The 15,623-nt window shown below is 39.8% G+C and overlaps 2 protein-coding genes across 2 annotated transcripts in view; both read right to left on the reverse strand.

Annotated features, from left to right (window-relative positions):
* The window catches only part of LOC116507441 (amine sulfotransferase-like), an 87,658-nt gene that overhangs the window by 37,933 nt on the left and 34,102 nt on the right, over positions 1 to 15,623 (reverse strand). The gene's annotated exons all lie outside the window — the stretch shown is intronic.
* The window catches only part of LOC116507450 (sulfotransferase 2B1-like), a 52,778-nt gene continuing 42,771 nt past the window's right edge, over positions 5,617 to 15,623 (reverse strand). The window contains exon 2 of the mRNA XM_032215587.1: positions 5,617 to 5,822. Within this exon, the coding sequence (XP_032071478.1) occupies positions 5,662 to 5,822 (161 nt within the window). The 3' untranslated portion in view covers positions 5,617 to 5,661. The remainder of the gene's footprint in view (positions 5,823 to 15,623) is intronic.

Genomic DNA, 15,623 nt, shown 5'->3' on the forward strand with positions numbered 1-15,623 from the left:
CGGCACTGACATGCAATGTGTTGCCTGTTAACAGGATGGAGGCAATGGTCACAGGACAAGTTCTATGACCATCACCACCATCGCTGCCTTGTTTGAGCTGCCCATGCACCCTACTCATGGCTGGTCACTGGACCCAGCCAGGAGAACAGCCTGTTGTGCCAGAGAAATGGTGCCCACGGGAGCTACAGCCCCAGACTTAAAGGTACTTTGGTGCAGGATGGAGGGGGAAAAAGGGACAGGAAGCCACAGGAGCTGCCTTCCGAGCAGTTCCGCTGCAAAAACTTTGGCTTTGGCATTCAATGTGGCTACTTTTCTCCTTCTCAGGCTAATGCACACAGAGCAAACATGAGAAGGAGGCAAGAAGCAGCCAGGTTGAACACTAGAAGACTTGGCCAAACTTTTCTGTGGGTTCTGTGGGTTCTGTGGGTTTTATGGGTGTGGTTTGGGTGGGTATGGCTGGTGGAAAGGTGTTGCCCCACCTTACTGTCAGAGACGTTGAGTGTGCCATGCCCACTCAGTCACATGAACCCCCTCACCAAGCCACGACACCGAACTGGGAGAGAAAAAAGTTTGAAACCACCACTTGTCAGGTAGCTCTGGAAATCTAAATCAATGAACAAATGCTGTACAATTTTTAAAAATAACGAAGAATTTAATGTTGGTCTGTCTTATAGTCCCTGCAGAGTTGAGAATTAAAAATTATAAGATTACATAAAGACCATTCTTGAAAGGTCATCTCTGATTCACGCCATTTGAAGGTATGTATTTTACAGGAGGAAATTATTTTCATCCACGGAGCTGGAATCAGGCTCTGGATCCTCCCAAATCCCAGCAGAACCTAAAGAGCAGTTTTTCCATCCCCCCCTTAAAGACATGGTCAAACCTTTCACTCTGGACAACAGTCATGTAGTTCTTCCAATCCCTAATAGTGCCTGGGAAGCAGTGGTTAAAAAAATGTCAACAGTTTTTTTTATTCAATTAAATTACTGTAATGCGCTTTACATGGGGCTGCTTTTGAAAAGTGTTCGAAGACTTCAGCTAGTCCAGAATGCAGCAGTGCGAGCGATTGTGGGTGCACCTAGGTACACCCACGTTACACCTATCCTCCGCGAGCTGCACTGGCTGCCCATTGGTCTCCAGACTCTCTTCAAGGTGCTAGTCGCTACTTATAAAGCCCTACATGGCATCGGACCTGGGTACCTGAGAGACCACCTCCTGCCAATTACCTCCCAAAGACCAATTCGATCGCACAGGCTTGGCCTTCTCCGGGTTCCATCTGCCAGCCAATGCTGGCTGGCGACCCTCTGGGGGAGAGCCTTCTCTGTTGCTGCTCCGGCCCTCTGGAATGAGCCCCCCGTGGAGATCCGGACCCTTACTACCCTCCCGGCCTTCCATAAAGTTACTAAGTCCTGGCTGTTCCGGCAGGCTGAGGGTTGTTGAAGTACCCACCCCCGTTTCAATTGTGACTGTTGTGGATTTTTAATATTGTTTGTATTGTCTTATTTATTCCCCCCCCCCATGTTTATTGTGAGCCGCCCGGAGTCCTTCGGGAGTGGGCGGCATAGAAAACCAATAAACCAAACCTAACCTAAACTAGAGGCTATTTATGTCATCCTGTCACCAAAATGGTCATTCTTACACATTTTTCTGTGACTAAGTTTGTGTTTGAATGTATATACAATCATGTAAACAGGAAGTATACCCTACTTGAGTTCCATGGTTTTATGTATGAGAACATAGTAAAAATCTGCTCCTTAGCAGTTCTTAAATACAACCTCACATGAACAACATGACATTACACCATGTCATGATTTATTTTATAAAAAGAAACCAAAATGGAGACGCTGTGTGTGTAAAACTTAAGATTCAATAGTTTTGGAAGAATTTTCATTTTCATTTGATTTCGCCCACTATTCTTTACAACATTACTTTACAACATTACATAATTGAAGTTCGTGAGCATTTGTTTATGTACAGTTCACTTGAGGTCCCACCATAGCATTTCAATCGGGTTGAGGTATGGACTTTGACTGGGCCATTGCAACACCTTAATTCTTTTCCTTTTCAGCAATTCTGTGGTATTCTTGCTGGTGTGCTTAGGGTCATTGTCTTATTGCATAACCCAATATTGGCCAATCTTTAGCTGTCAGACCGCTGGCTTCACATGTGACTCTGGAAGACTTTGGTATTTAGTGGAGTTGATGATCAACTCAGTGTCTGCAAGGTGTCCAAGCCCTGTGATTACAAATCAAGCCCAAATCACTCCACCCTCCACCACCATGCTTGATGGTTAGTATAAGATATTTGTGCTGATATCCATGTTTGGTTTTTGTCAAACGTGGCACTTTGTATTGTGGCCAAACGCCTCCACTTTGGTCTTATTCGTCCAAAGGACAGTGTTCCAGAAGTCTTGTGATTTGTTCAGATGCAACTTTGGAAACCAAAGTTGTGCTGCCATGCTGCTTTTAGAGAGAAGAGGCCTCTTCAAAACTGTAATCATGGAATCAATAGTCTCCCAGTGAGGTTCTAAATGATCTTGAGTTCACCAAGTTGGTCAATGCTTAAGAGAAATGAAAGGATCAGATTGTCCAACCAATAGAATGGTCCTTGAAACAGGTTGGAATATATCCACACCTGAAATTTGTTTGGGTCAACAGGAGAGACAGCAGAAAGAGAGGCTGTTGGGACATATCCACACCACTTTAGAAAGCACCTTTCAGATGAAGGTGGCAGCCCTGGTTTCAGATGAAGCTTGGCACATTCCAAAATCCCCAGAGTATGAATTATTGCTGATCTACCTTTGTGAAGAAAGTCTCCTTTGGTGAAATCTAGAATATCAGGAGGCAATAACATGTAGTTTGCTTTAGAATCTACTTTCATGTTATCAATTGTCGCTTTATCCACCACATCATCCACCTCCTTTTCAGTTAGTTCTCTTCCTAGGAAGTTGCATATCGTATATTTCCAAATATTGTTTATCACTATTCTCTTGGTAACGGTGAGTTGAGAGATTTATAAAATATAACAGAGTTGGAAGGGACCTTGGAGGTTTTCTAGTTCAAACCCTGATGAAGCATGAGATGAGACCTTATACTATTATGGACAAATTTCTTCTTAATAACCTCTAGTGATTATATACCCACAATTTCTGAAGGCATCCCATTTCTCTAATTGTTCTGTCAAGAAATTTCTCATTTCTAGGTTGGATCTGTTTGATAGGTTTCCATCTCACAGATCCGTTTCACAGTTACTTCCAGTTGAGCCAGCCACCACCTATTCTATACATTTTTTCTTGCCTGTGTAAAATTTTACTTTACTCTCAATTCAATTGCATTTTTTGGTGAGAAATTATGTTCTACAGTGGTATTCAGTTTACTACAATGATTTTTGCAAACTGCTCTGCTTATACTAATAAAAATTATTCTTTTTGAACATTGAAGCATACAGTCAATCAAATATTTCCATTCCTACAATTGAAAACAGTTACAAAGGCATTTTCAAAGCACTTAATGGATGTTTTGCCATTCTTTCTCTTCTCCTTTAATTAAATCTTTTTGCTTTATTTATTTTCCCTTGGGGCTTATTGCAATATTTCAAAATTCTCACAGATCCTTCACAAAGGACCAGTTCTAATTCAACTGGAATACAAAACAATCTTTCTGGTCTGGAATTCCCTGACTCACACACCCTCAGCTCCTCAACACTTTTCAATGTTTTCCCTTCATTTCTGTTATGTACAGAGATGTGCTTCTCTTTCATTGCACATTTTCAAATTAACCCTCCCCTGATGCCTACACCTAAAATTCATTCAGGTAAACCCAAAAGACAACGCTTTTTTCCTAAATTGTCAAAATGGAAATTGCTCCAAAGGGAATTACTCAGGATGGTGATATTAGCAACTCATAAACATAATTTTGAATTATGGGGACTTAACAAATGAATTAAGCAATGAGTTTGAGACTAACAGTGATGCAATCGAAAATCAGTCTTGTTAGGAAAGACTGTGTAATAAAAACATATCCAGGTCTTCTCTTATTATAAAATCAACCTGGACAGCGGCAGAACTTCCTCCCCTCCCTCTTTTGGGGGATTTACAAACAACTTCCAGCCATGTTCGCGCTGCAGCCTCACCCACCCCCGCCAGCAGCTCTTGCCTTGGCAAGGTTTAGCTTTACCTTCCTCCCACGGCTGGTGGCAGAGGGGAGGGCCAGCCCCTTCAGCTCCAGCAATCCCCTGGGTGCCAAGTCCCAATCTGGAGTTCTCCATAACTGGGGATGTTGGCAGTGCTGGGGAGCACAGTCCAGTTGTTTTCATTGGTGAGAGGACTGTAGAGCTGGCGTGGTGGCAGCGGTGGTGGCAGCGATGGGGGTGGGGCATCCATGAAGCCCACTTCAGCCTCGGCTCATCTGAAGAAGCCCCATCCCAGCTTCCTTCTCTTGTGAAGTAGTTTGCAAAGTCCTCGTTTTGAAAGCCACTTCTCAAAGAGAAGGAAGTTGTGGGAGGCTTCTTTAGAGGAGACGAGGCCAGAGCAGTGTTGAAGCCCATTCCAGCCTCGGATCCATCCAGACTGTACCAGTATGGGGAAGTGTCCAGCCTGCTGGTGGTCCCGTATGTAAACGTATGGCTGATTTCCGCTACCGGTACCGGTGAATACCGGGAGCAATCCACATCTGATGCATTTGTAATGTATCATTATACCAAAGAATTACAAAAAAACCCTTTAAAAACTTGATTTTCCCTTTAGCAGTTGGGCTAAGATGATATATCAAGCAATATATATTTTCAGGGAAGCGGCAAATACAATAAATAGGTCCAGCTGTTGCGAATATGTTGATTTTGGATTTGTTGTTATATTTTTTCTTAGTGGTTGCTTGCCTCGCCCTCCCATCTGCTGCTCACTTTGTCCCACCCTGCCTACCCGTTGGCCACTCTAGCTTTTCCCTGGCCATGTATGATGGCCTGGCACAAGTGGCACTGGTATGCAATGTGTTACCTGTGACGATCGCCACCCTGTTTGCACTGGCCATGTGACCCATTGCCTGCCAGTGCTGCTCACAGCTGCCCACCGGACCCGGTCAGGGGAACGGCCTGTTATGGGTCCCAGCGGCCCTAGCATGTTCCAGCGGAGCTGCTCGGAAGGCAGCCACCAGCTTCAGTCTTAAAGTACTTCAACACAGGGGAAAGGAGGGACCAAAATTGGCCCACCGAGCACCTCCGCTGCAAAGGGAGGCAGAAAACTTTGGCTTCTTTCTGCCTCAGCATTCAACATGGCTGCTTTTCTCCTCTTGGGCTCATGCGCACAGAGGAAACATGAGAAGGAGGCGAGAACCCTTGGCCAAACTTATCTGTGGGTTCTGTGGGCGTGGTTTGGGTGGGTGTGGTTTGGTGAAGTGGTGTCACCCTACCTTGCCGTACTCCCACTCAGTCACATGAAGCCCTCCACAAAGCCACACGCACTGATCCGGTAGGGAAAAAATTGAAACCCAACACTGCTCAGGTAGCTATGGAAATCTAAATCAATAAACAAATGCTGCACAATGTTTAAAAATAACACAGAATTTAATGTTACTCTGTTCTATAGTTGAGAATTGAAAATTACAAGATTACATAAAGACCACTCTTGGAAGGTCATCTCTGATTCAAGCCATTTGAAAGTTTATATCACACATTATTTTGATCCACTGAGCTGGAAATAGGCTCTGGATCCTCCTGAATATCCCAGCAGAACTTGAAGGGCAGCTTTTTCATCCTCTCCTTAAAGACACGGTCAAACCTTTCACTCTGGGAAACAGTCATGAGATTCTTCCAGTCCCCAATAGTGCCTGGGAAACAATGGTTAAAAATATCTTAACAGTTTTTGTATTCATTTTATCTCGAGGCTATTTATGTCATCCTGTCACCAAAATGGTCATTCTTACGCATTTTTCTGTGACTAAGTTTGTGTTTGAATGTATATACAGTCATGTAAACAGGACATATACCCTGCTTCTGTTCCATAGTTTTTTGTCTGAGAACATAGTAAAAATCTGCTCCTTAGCAGTTCTTAAAAGTAAGTAAATACAACTTCAGATGAACAACATGACATTATACCATGTCATGGTTTGTTTTTGAAAAAGGAAACCAAAATGGAGAAGCTGTGTATGTAAAACTTAAGATTCCATAATTTTGGAAGAATTTTGGCCCACTATTCTTTACAACATGGCTTCCGTTAAATGAAGTTTGTGAGCATTTTTTTACTTGTTTCACTTGAAGTTTCACTGTAGCATTTCAATCAGGTTGAGGACTGGACTTTGACTGGACCATTACAATACCTTAATTTTTTCCTTTTCAGCCATTCTGTGGTATTTTTGCTGGTGTGCTTAGGGTCATTGTCCTGTTGCATGACCCAATGTTGGCCAATCTTTAGCTGTCAGACTGCTGTGACTCTGGAATACTTTGGTATTTAGTGGAGTTGATGGTCAACTCAGTGATTTCAAGGTTAGGGTTAAGAGAAATGATTGATGGCTTTTTGACCATTGAATAGGTCCCTGCAGTTTAGAGGAGACAGTTCTAAGACTGGAGGACAGTGCATTCATATGTCGGAGATACTTTTTTTTCAGGTTGATAAGTAGATTATCCTTTCCAGGTTGAAAAGATTAGTCAGTGACATCACTGTTTCCAGGGAGATGCCCCGGGAGAGGTGCTCCTTTCAAGTTCCCAACAAGGTGCTAGAGTGAAAGACAGGAGCTTACCCCACCATGCAGCAGCACTTGGATTTCAAACATGGGCTTGCTAACTTTCAACCCAATGTCCTAACCATGTGACCCACCACACTCCTGGTGGGGGAGATTACCAAAGGTAGAGAGTGAAGAGGTTGTGTCTCCACCATCTTAAAGTGGTCAGTATAGAACCCAACCCCCCCCAACCTTCCCCCCTGACTTCCCAGAACAAATACAGGGTATAAATCTTTAACAAGCATATACTAAAATAAACTTAAAGAAAGTTAGTATCATCTTTCATTTGAGCTTTAACTCCTCTTTTGTTAGGCTAACTCTAAACAGATTATATCGTTCCTCGCTTTCCCATATTTATTTTGAATATAATCAATCCATCTTCTCCACTCCAGTTTATATTACTCATCTGAGTGGTCCTTAAGATATGCTGATATTTTAGCCATCTCTGCTAAGTTTGTTACTTTTAATGTCCATTCTTGAATAGTAGGCAAATCTTCCGTCTTCCAGTATTGCACCACCAGCAGTCTTGCTGCTGTTATTAAGTACAAAATCAAATTAGTCTCTATAACAGTACAATCAGTAGTTATACCTAACAGGAATAACTGAGGGGTAAACTTTATCCTCTTTTTAAGAATATTTTGCATAATCCACCATGTTTTTATCCAAAATGCTTTAACCTTTTTACAAGTCCACCATATATGGTAATATGTAGCATCAACACAATCACATCTCCAGCATTTAGATTGTAAATTTGGATACATGCAAGCCAGTTTTTTTGGGTCTAAAGGCCATCTATAAAACATCTTATCAAAGTTCTCTCTCAGATTTTGGGCTTGCGTGAATTTTACATTTCTTAATCATATTTTTTCCCATGTATCCAACATTATTGGTTCTTAAAAATTTTGTGCCCACTTTATCATACAATCTTTGACTAGTTCTGTTTCCGAATCCATTTCTATTAATACATTATATACCCTTTTTATATGCATTTGACTTTGATCCCTAATTTGTTTTAGTAAATTATTCTCATTTTGTGTAATACCAATTTTCTGATCTTTTTTCCATCTGGCCTGTAACTGTCCATACTGAAACCATGTTTGGATTACCTTTTCCTCTTTTAGTACATTCAAGGGTTTTAGCTGTAATACACCTCTTTCTATAGTGAGAAGCTGTCTGTATGTAGTTACATCCTGTTTTTGTGCTATGCTTATGTTCTCTATTGCATCTCTGGGAATTGTCCACATAGGTATCTTGTCGTTTAGTTTATGTTGATATTTTTTCCAAACGCGCAGTAGAGCATTCCTTAAAATATGACTTTTGAAATTCTTATCCACCTTCTTGTCATATAACAGATAAGCATGCCAACCATATACCAAATCATGCCCTTTGATGTTAAGTATTCTATCATCTGTTGAGTTAATCCAATCACTGATTAATGATAAAACTATTGCTTCATAATATAATTTTAGATTTGGCAATTTCAAACCTCCTCTTTCACGTACATCTTGCATTATTTTAAGTTTTATTCTCAGCTTCTTCCCTGCCCAAACAAATTTGTTAATACCCTTCTGCCATTCTAGCAAATTTACATCTTTTTTAAGTATTGGTATCATTTGAAAAAGAAATAGAAATTTAGGCAAGACATTCATTTTCACTGCTGCTATTCTTCCCAACAAAGATAATTGTAATTTTTCCCAATTTTTTATCTCTGCCTGTATACTATGCCATAGTGGCTCATAATTATACTTATATAGTTTCCCGTTTGAGGTTGAGATGTAGAGTCCTAGATATTTAACCTTTTTAACTATTTCACATCCTGTCATTTTTTCGAAGTCTTCCCTTTGATTAGTGTTCATATTTTTAACTAGCATCTTTGTTTTTCCTAGGTTTATTTTAAATCCAGATATTTGGCCATATTGATTAATCATATTCATTAAAACCTTGATAGATTTCTCTGGTTGGGTTAATGTTATAACCAAGTCATCCGCAAATGCACCTAGTCTATTTTCTTGATGCCTAATCTTGATTCCCTGTAAATCATCTGACCCCCGTATTTTATTCAACAATAATTCCAAGGTTATAATAAACAATAATGGGGATAGGGGGCAACCCTGTCTTGTACCTTTCTCAATTGTAATGGTTCTGTTAGACTTCCATTGACTATAATTTGTGCTGTTTGTTCCTGATATATTGCTTTAATTGATTGTAAAAAGTACTCTCCTATTTGCATCTTTTGCATTGTTTTCATTAAAAATTGCCAATTCACTCGATCAAAGGCTTTCTCGGCATCTAAGAATATAAGTGCTGCAGGGATTTGATTATTTTTTCCCAAATATTCCAGTATATTAACAATTTGTCTTACATTACTTCTCATTTGTCTCCCTTGTATAAAACTGGTTTGATCATTATGAATCAGTTGCTGAATAACCAACATTAACCTATTCGCTAATATTTTTGTAAAAATTTTATAATCTATATTAAGTAATGTTATAGGCCTATAATTTTTTGGTTGACTAGGATCTTGATCTTCTTTAGGTATCAGGGATATGAAAGCTGTCTTCCAAGATGGAGATACCTTCTCTTCCACTTGGATTTTATTAAATAATTCCTTAAGCAGTTCTATCGTTTCTAATTGTAAATTTTTGTAATAAGCTGCTGTCAAACCATCTGTGCCAGGTGCTTTCCCTGCCTTTAACTGTTTAATTACCTGGAGGATTTCCCCCAAGGTTATTGGTTGATTCAATCTTTCCCTCTGGTCCTCCTTAACTATAGGTATTTTTTCTTTGTCCAGGTATCTATCTATATCTAAACCTTGTATTTTGTCACTCGTATACAATCCTGTAAAAAATTCACGAAAGGCCTTTTGAATCACATCCTGTTGATACACTTCCTTCCTTTTATAATATATTTTCGGTATATTGCAAGATTTTTGTTTCTTCCTGGTCAAATATGCTAAGCATCTGCCAGGTTTATTTGTGTTACAGAAAGTATTATGTTTTGCATATAACAAATTAGTAGCCACCTGGTCTGACATCAACATATTAAATTGCGCTCGTAATAGGGTAATTGCTTCTTTAATCTTCTTATCTCCTGGGTTTAATATTAACTCCTGTTCTCTCTTCCTAATCTCTTCCTCTAGTTCATTTCTTTTTTCCCCTTTTTACATCTATGTAACCTATTTAAATTTATTAGGACTCCTCGCATGTACGCTTTACTTGCATCCCAGACCATTTCCATAGATGTGCTCTTATTCATATTGAAGGCAAAATATTCTTTCAACAATTTTTTACATTCATTAACATTTTTCTCATATCTAAATAAGTTTTCATTTAATCTCCAAGTCCTTCTAGATTCCTTCCCAAATTCCAACTCCATCCAAATCGTGTTATGATCTGTTAAAGCTCTGGAACATATCTTCGTCTTCTTTACCCTAGAAAGCAAATCATTTGTTGTTAATATAAAGTCAATCCTGGAAAACGATTGATGTCTATCAGAAAAGAATTTAAAGTCCTGTTCTCTTGCATTTCTTTCTCGCCAGATGTCTCTTAGCTCCATATCATCCATCATATCGAAAAAAGACAGGTAATTTTGCTCACGTTTGGATTTTTTTGCAGGAGACCCTTCTTGTCTTTCTTGGTATCCAGAACACCGTTCCAGTCACCCATTAATATGCAAGATCTATACTCCCACTGTATTAACTTAGTATGGAGCATTTTGTAAAATTTATCTGTTGTGATTGGGAGCATATATTCCATTAAAAGCATCTTTTTCCATTCTAATACCAGTTCTATTGCAATATATCTTCCTTGGAATCTGCTTCAATTAATTCAGCTTTCATGTCCTTTCTTAAGTATATAACTATACCATTTTTCTTCTCCGAGGTGGAGGCTACAAAGTGTTGTCCAAGTCTCGTATTGATCAAATATTTCTGATCGGTAATCTAAAATGTGTCTCTTGCAGGCAAATTATGTTATTCTTAAATTGTTCCAAATAATGATTTATTTTCTTCCTTTTCTGTGGTGAATTTAAGCCATTAACGTTCCAGGTAAGAACTTAGTTGTCATCTTTAGCTCCCTGAAGCTTTTTAAGAGCCATCTGGAAATCCTGTAGTTTGGCTTCCGGCCTAGCTCCTCCCACCTCCTTCTGAGCGGAAAACCTGTGAGTTCTTGAGCCGTTGCGTGTGTTTGTTGCAAAGCTTGTTGCTTTTTTAACTCTTGTTCCATACGCCTAGTGACCACGCGGGTTTGCCTTTGCTCCTTCGCTCCTTCTAGTTCTGAGAGAGGAAGTTGGTCCAGCCTTAATGATCCTTGATATCTTGCTGTCTGTTCTATCTTTCTTGTTCTCTTTCTCTGGTCCTGGAGGGGGGTGGGATGTCCAGCCTTCAATATGATATTATAAAATCTTGAGCCTTCCATACTGAGTTAAGACGATATCTTTGCCCTGGTAATTAACTGCTAAGCCAACTGGAGCTTCCCATCTGAACTGTAACTGATGGTTTTGAGCTCCTCCATTAAAAAGGCATAGTCTTCCTTGATCTCAACATTTTGGGTGGTATTTCCTTCAAAACAGTCACCTCCTGACACCCAATTTGCAACTGGTTTTATAAGACTCTTGCAATATCAGATTCCTCATATCTCTCATGGCAAAATGCATTACAATGTCCCTTGGGAGTTGTTTTTGTCTGGCAAGCCAGGAATTAACATGATATATCTTGTCAATTTGCTAGTCAAAATCCCCTCCTGGCCGTCCCATCAATTGATCAAAAGCTTCTGAGAAGATCTTCAAATTTTCTTGGTTTTTCTCTTTAAGGCCTCTTATCCTTAAAGCAAATTCCATCTGTCTGTACTGCAACATTATAATTTCATTTTCTGCATCATCAACCTTGTGTTGGATCACATCCATTTTCATTTCATTCAGTCAGTGTCGTCTGGCAACCACACGGAGGAGAGCCTTTTCAGTAGTAGCTCCTACCCTTTGGAACGATCTCCCCGTGGAGATTCGTACCCTCACCACCGTCCAGACCTTCCGCACAGCCCTTAAGACCTGGCTAGCCCGTCAGGCCTGGGGATAAAGATAATCTGTCCCCACCCGAATGATGAATGAATGTTGTGTACTATTTTACTCTTATGTGTTGTTTTGCCTTTATTGTCTTGTACCCTCCTTTCCCTATTTTATGTAAGCCGCCCTGAGTCCCCTCAGGGAAAAGGGCGGCCTATAAATATTAATAAAATCCTAAAATCCTAAAAAAATTACCAGGTTAATATTGGAATCACTAAGATCTTAGTGAGCTTAGAGGCCATTTCTCATTTAATCTTGTCTTGCACCCAGTTACTAAATCCAGGCAAGCCATTTGTTCCAGTAATTACTATGTAGTCTACTAATAAATCACTACTGATTAATGATCTTTAGATGGTCTTGAACTCTATAGTAGTTTGAGCTCCGTGAAAATCTGTAACATCAAAGTAGAACCACACCTGCAAAGCTATTCTGCGCCGTCTTTGTCTTTCTGCCATGTAGTTTATCAGAAGGAATTTTTAGAAAAATGGAGTTAAAGTCTGTAATACATACAATTAGAAGTTCTCCGGTATCTGTCTGCCCGTGTTGGAATCAGGTATAAATCAATCGTTGAGCTGAGGGTGGATGTGTGCCTTGTTCTGCAAAAGGCAGAAAAAATCCCTGGCGCGGAGAATTCACTGAGTTATAGGGCGGCTCACACCTTCCACACCCCAGATTTATGTTCTGGGGGAGGTTGAATGAAGCACTTCCCAAACACAGCTTCTCACCTCTCTTTATCTGCCCGAAGGAGAGTAATCAAACTGTCTAACAGCTGATGGATGCTGTTTAGACAGCTTAACGCAGCTGGAGCTAAAAAAACCAGCCCCTTCAGACAACGCGTCCAAACCAGAAGCCCCTAAGAAGCCTTTTCTGAGTCTGCAAGGTAAATAGAACAGCAAGGGGAGAGAACAGCTGTGCTGCACAATTTAGATTCACTAGAAAATAGAAACACCACCCCTGATGCAGCCCCATCCATAGGATGCGGCAGCATCTGAAACCACTTCCCTTCCAGTATGCAGAAAAAAACCTCCCTTCATGGAACCAGTCCCTGGTGCCCAAAAGGTTGAGGGCTGCTGTGCTAAATAATATTGCTTGATTAGCAACACCCAAAATTAGCCAATCTTGTCTGATCACACAAGAAAGGCAGAACTATAAGAGATAGATGATCTCTCAAGACTTATGCAATGTATTACATAAGTGCACTAAGGTGTCTATCCTCCCTGTCATTGTATTTTTTCTTTTATTCTTGTTCTTGTTTTGTTTGACAAATTCTAATAAACAAAAATAAAGAAATGTAGAACGCTATAGATAAGAACTTGTAGTGTCATTTGTATTTGGGAACTTACTAGTAACCACTGCACTTCATGAGACAGGCTATCACTTCTTGTCCAACCACAGCCCTTTCTATAATAATGCATAATGCCTCTGCAATGTGCAAGGCAGTGGTGGGTTTCAAAATTTTTTAGAACCTCGTCTGTAGGTGTGGCCTGCTTTGTGGGAGTGGCTTGCCCGCCATGTGACTGGATGGGAGTGGCTTGCCAGCCATGTGACTGGATGAGAGTGGTTTGCCAGCCATGTGACTGAGTGGGCGTGGCCAACTTGTAAAATGTGGTGAAACTCACTTAACAACGCTCTTGCTTAGCAACCAAAATGTTGGCTCAGAAACTCTGGCATTTGAAGCACGCAAGTCTTAAAGCTGTCAAGTTACAAGACCCTTCCACCCCTAACCCTTTAGAAAAAAAACCCCAGGGGTGTTCAAACTTGACAGCTTTAAGACTTGTGGATTTCAACTCCCAGAATTCCTCTCTCGCTCTTCATCTTGATGATGTGCGAACGGGTGGGGGGAGGGAGCTGGAACCGGTTCTAAATGGCACTGTAGATTTGTGGAACCTCTTCTATAGAAGAGATTAGAACTGGCAGGAACCCACCCCTGGTGCAAGGTGACCAAGGTTTGATGGAAGAATGGCCTCAGCAAAACCTGTACTAGGTGGGTTTTATTTTATTATTTTATTTCTTTACTTTGATCATGGCACTGAATTATCTTATTATATGTTCCTATTATAAATTAGTATATGTGATAACTAACCAACTAACCAACCAAGGCTTTTATGACAGAATATTTAAGCCTTCTACCCTTATAATCCATGATCTCAGGCAGACTATAGGAATTTCAATTCTTCACTCCCAAGTTCTTTCAGACAACTAATGTTGTTTTGGGAACACACATTATTTCTCTATAGAACAATAACGTAGGATTAAAATAATCTAAAGATATCAGTTTTGATAAATAATTAGGAGTTTTGATGTTGTTATTGCATATGACCACACAAAATATGCTCCTATGTCACTTTTTTGAGCAATCCAAATTCCTCCTATTGTGTCTTAATGTCAACGTTAAACAGTAAACTGATTTTGTTACCATATGGTGTAATAGCATATGGGAATAACCTGGACAGACAGGGGAACACATATGCTCCGAACCAGGTGTACACATGATACAACTGCCAACCAAATTTTGGCTGTGGCATTGTTTTTAGAGGGATAGGGGTAAATTACTACATTTGATGATTTAGAACATATATAAATAACATGTATAGCATTCCATAATATGTTTTTTACCCAAGTGTGGAGCTGAAAAGGTAACTTTTTCTTAAGAGTGCTAAGGGAATGAGTAAGGAGTAAGAGAAAGGAACATCCCTTTGGGCTGTTTAATATATTTGTAGAAAATATATTTAAGGAATTTTGTGAAGATTTATCATGTATACTAAAATAATGGAAGATTATGAGTAGTTTAATCACTAGACACCATTGAGGTAAACAGACAAAATTCACAACAATACAGAGATCACCCTACCAAATATGACAAAATCAGCTGGCCAGCGGGAGGCGCATGCGTGGTGAAGTTCAGCTGGGGTGACAGCTTGCGTGCTGGCAGAGAGACTTTTGCCTGCCATAGGTTCACCATCACAGTCCTAGAGCATGACAGTATTGAACCTGTTTTGACTGCTTTTGAAATAAATAAAAATCTAATTTAGATTTTGTGTGTGTTGAGTTTAAATCAGCTGTGTGGGCGGATGAACTGACAGTAGATGCACAAAATTAAAAAGCAATAAATATATAAAACCAAATAATTTTATATAAGAAAAGAACAGATATACCCTAAGGCAGCTGTTTTGAACATAGAACCTGCCAAACAGCCTTTACTTCCTGCTGGCATTTTTTTTTTAGAGTCAGTGTGCCCCAAGAGACACACTCTTGAATGTCTCCATGCTCTACTACCCAACAAATAGCTAATGAGTATATCTTTCAGTCAACCATGATTAATAATTATTAATTCATTCACGTTGTTATACTTGATCTGCAATTGTGTCAGTTTTCCATTTACCAGCATTATTTGTATAATGCCATGTTGGAATGACCTTGAAAGATAGAGGACAACAAATACTCTAAGGCAGGTATGAACGTGATGTACCTTTCCAAGCAGAACTGGCTCTTCAGTTTAGAAACGGAGATAAGCACCACCCTCCAGAGTCAGGAACGACTAGCAGATATGTGCAAGGAGAATCTTTACCTTTACAGAAATACAAGAACATTGAAAAAGCTGTGTAATAAGGTGACTTCAGGACATTACATCACTGACTGCCAGAGGCTATATAAGATAAGATGAGGTAAGGAAAAGGAAGGGAAGGCAAGAAAAGAACTGCAACTAGTATGTTCTTAACATTGTAATTAAAACTTTATCTTCGACATAGAATGTTTACATTCCAAGAAGAACAGCAAATTTATTCTTTGCAATGGAAACTTTTGTGGATGAAAATTGAGTTTATGGAACTAATGAATTAATTAGAGAAACAA

The sequence above is a fragment of the Thamnophis elegans genome, chromosome 4, assembly GCF_009769535.1.
Source record: "Thamnophis elegans isolate rThaEle1 chromosome 4, rThaEle1.pri, whole genome shotgun sequence".
In the NCBI taxonomy this organism is placed as follows: domain Eukaryota; kingdom Metazoa; phylum Chordata; class Lepidosauria; order Squamata; family Colubridae; genus Thamnophis; species Thamnophis elegans.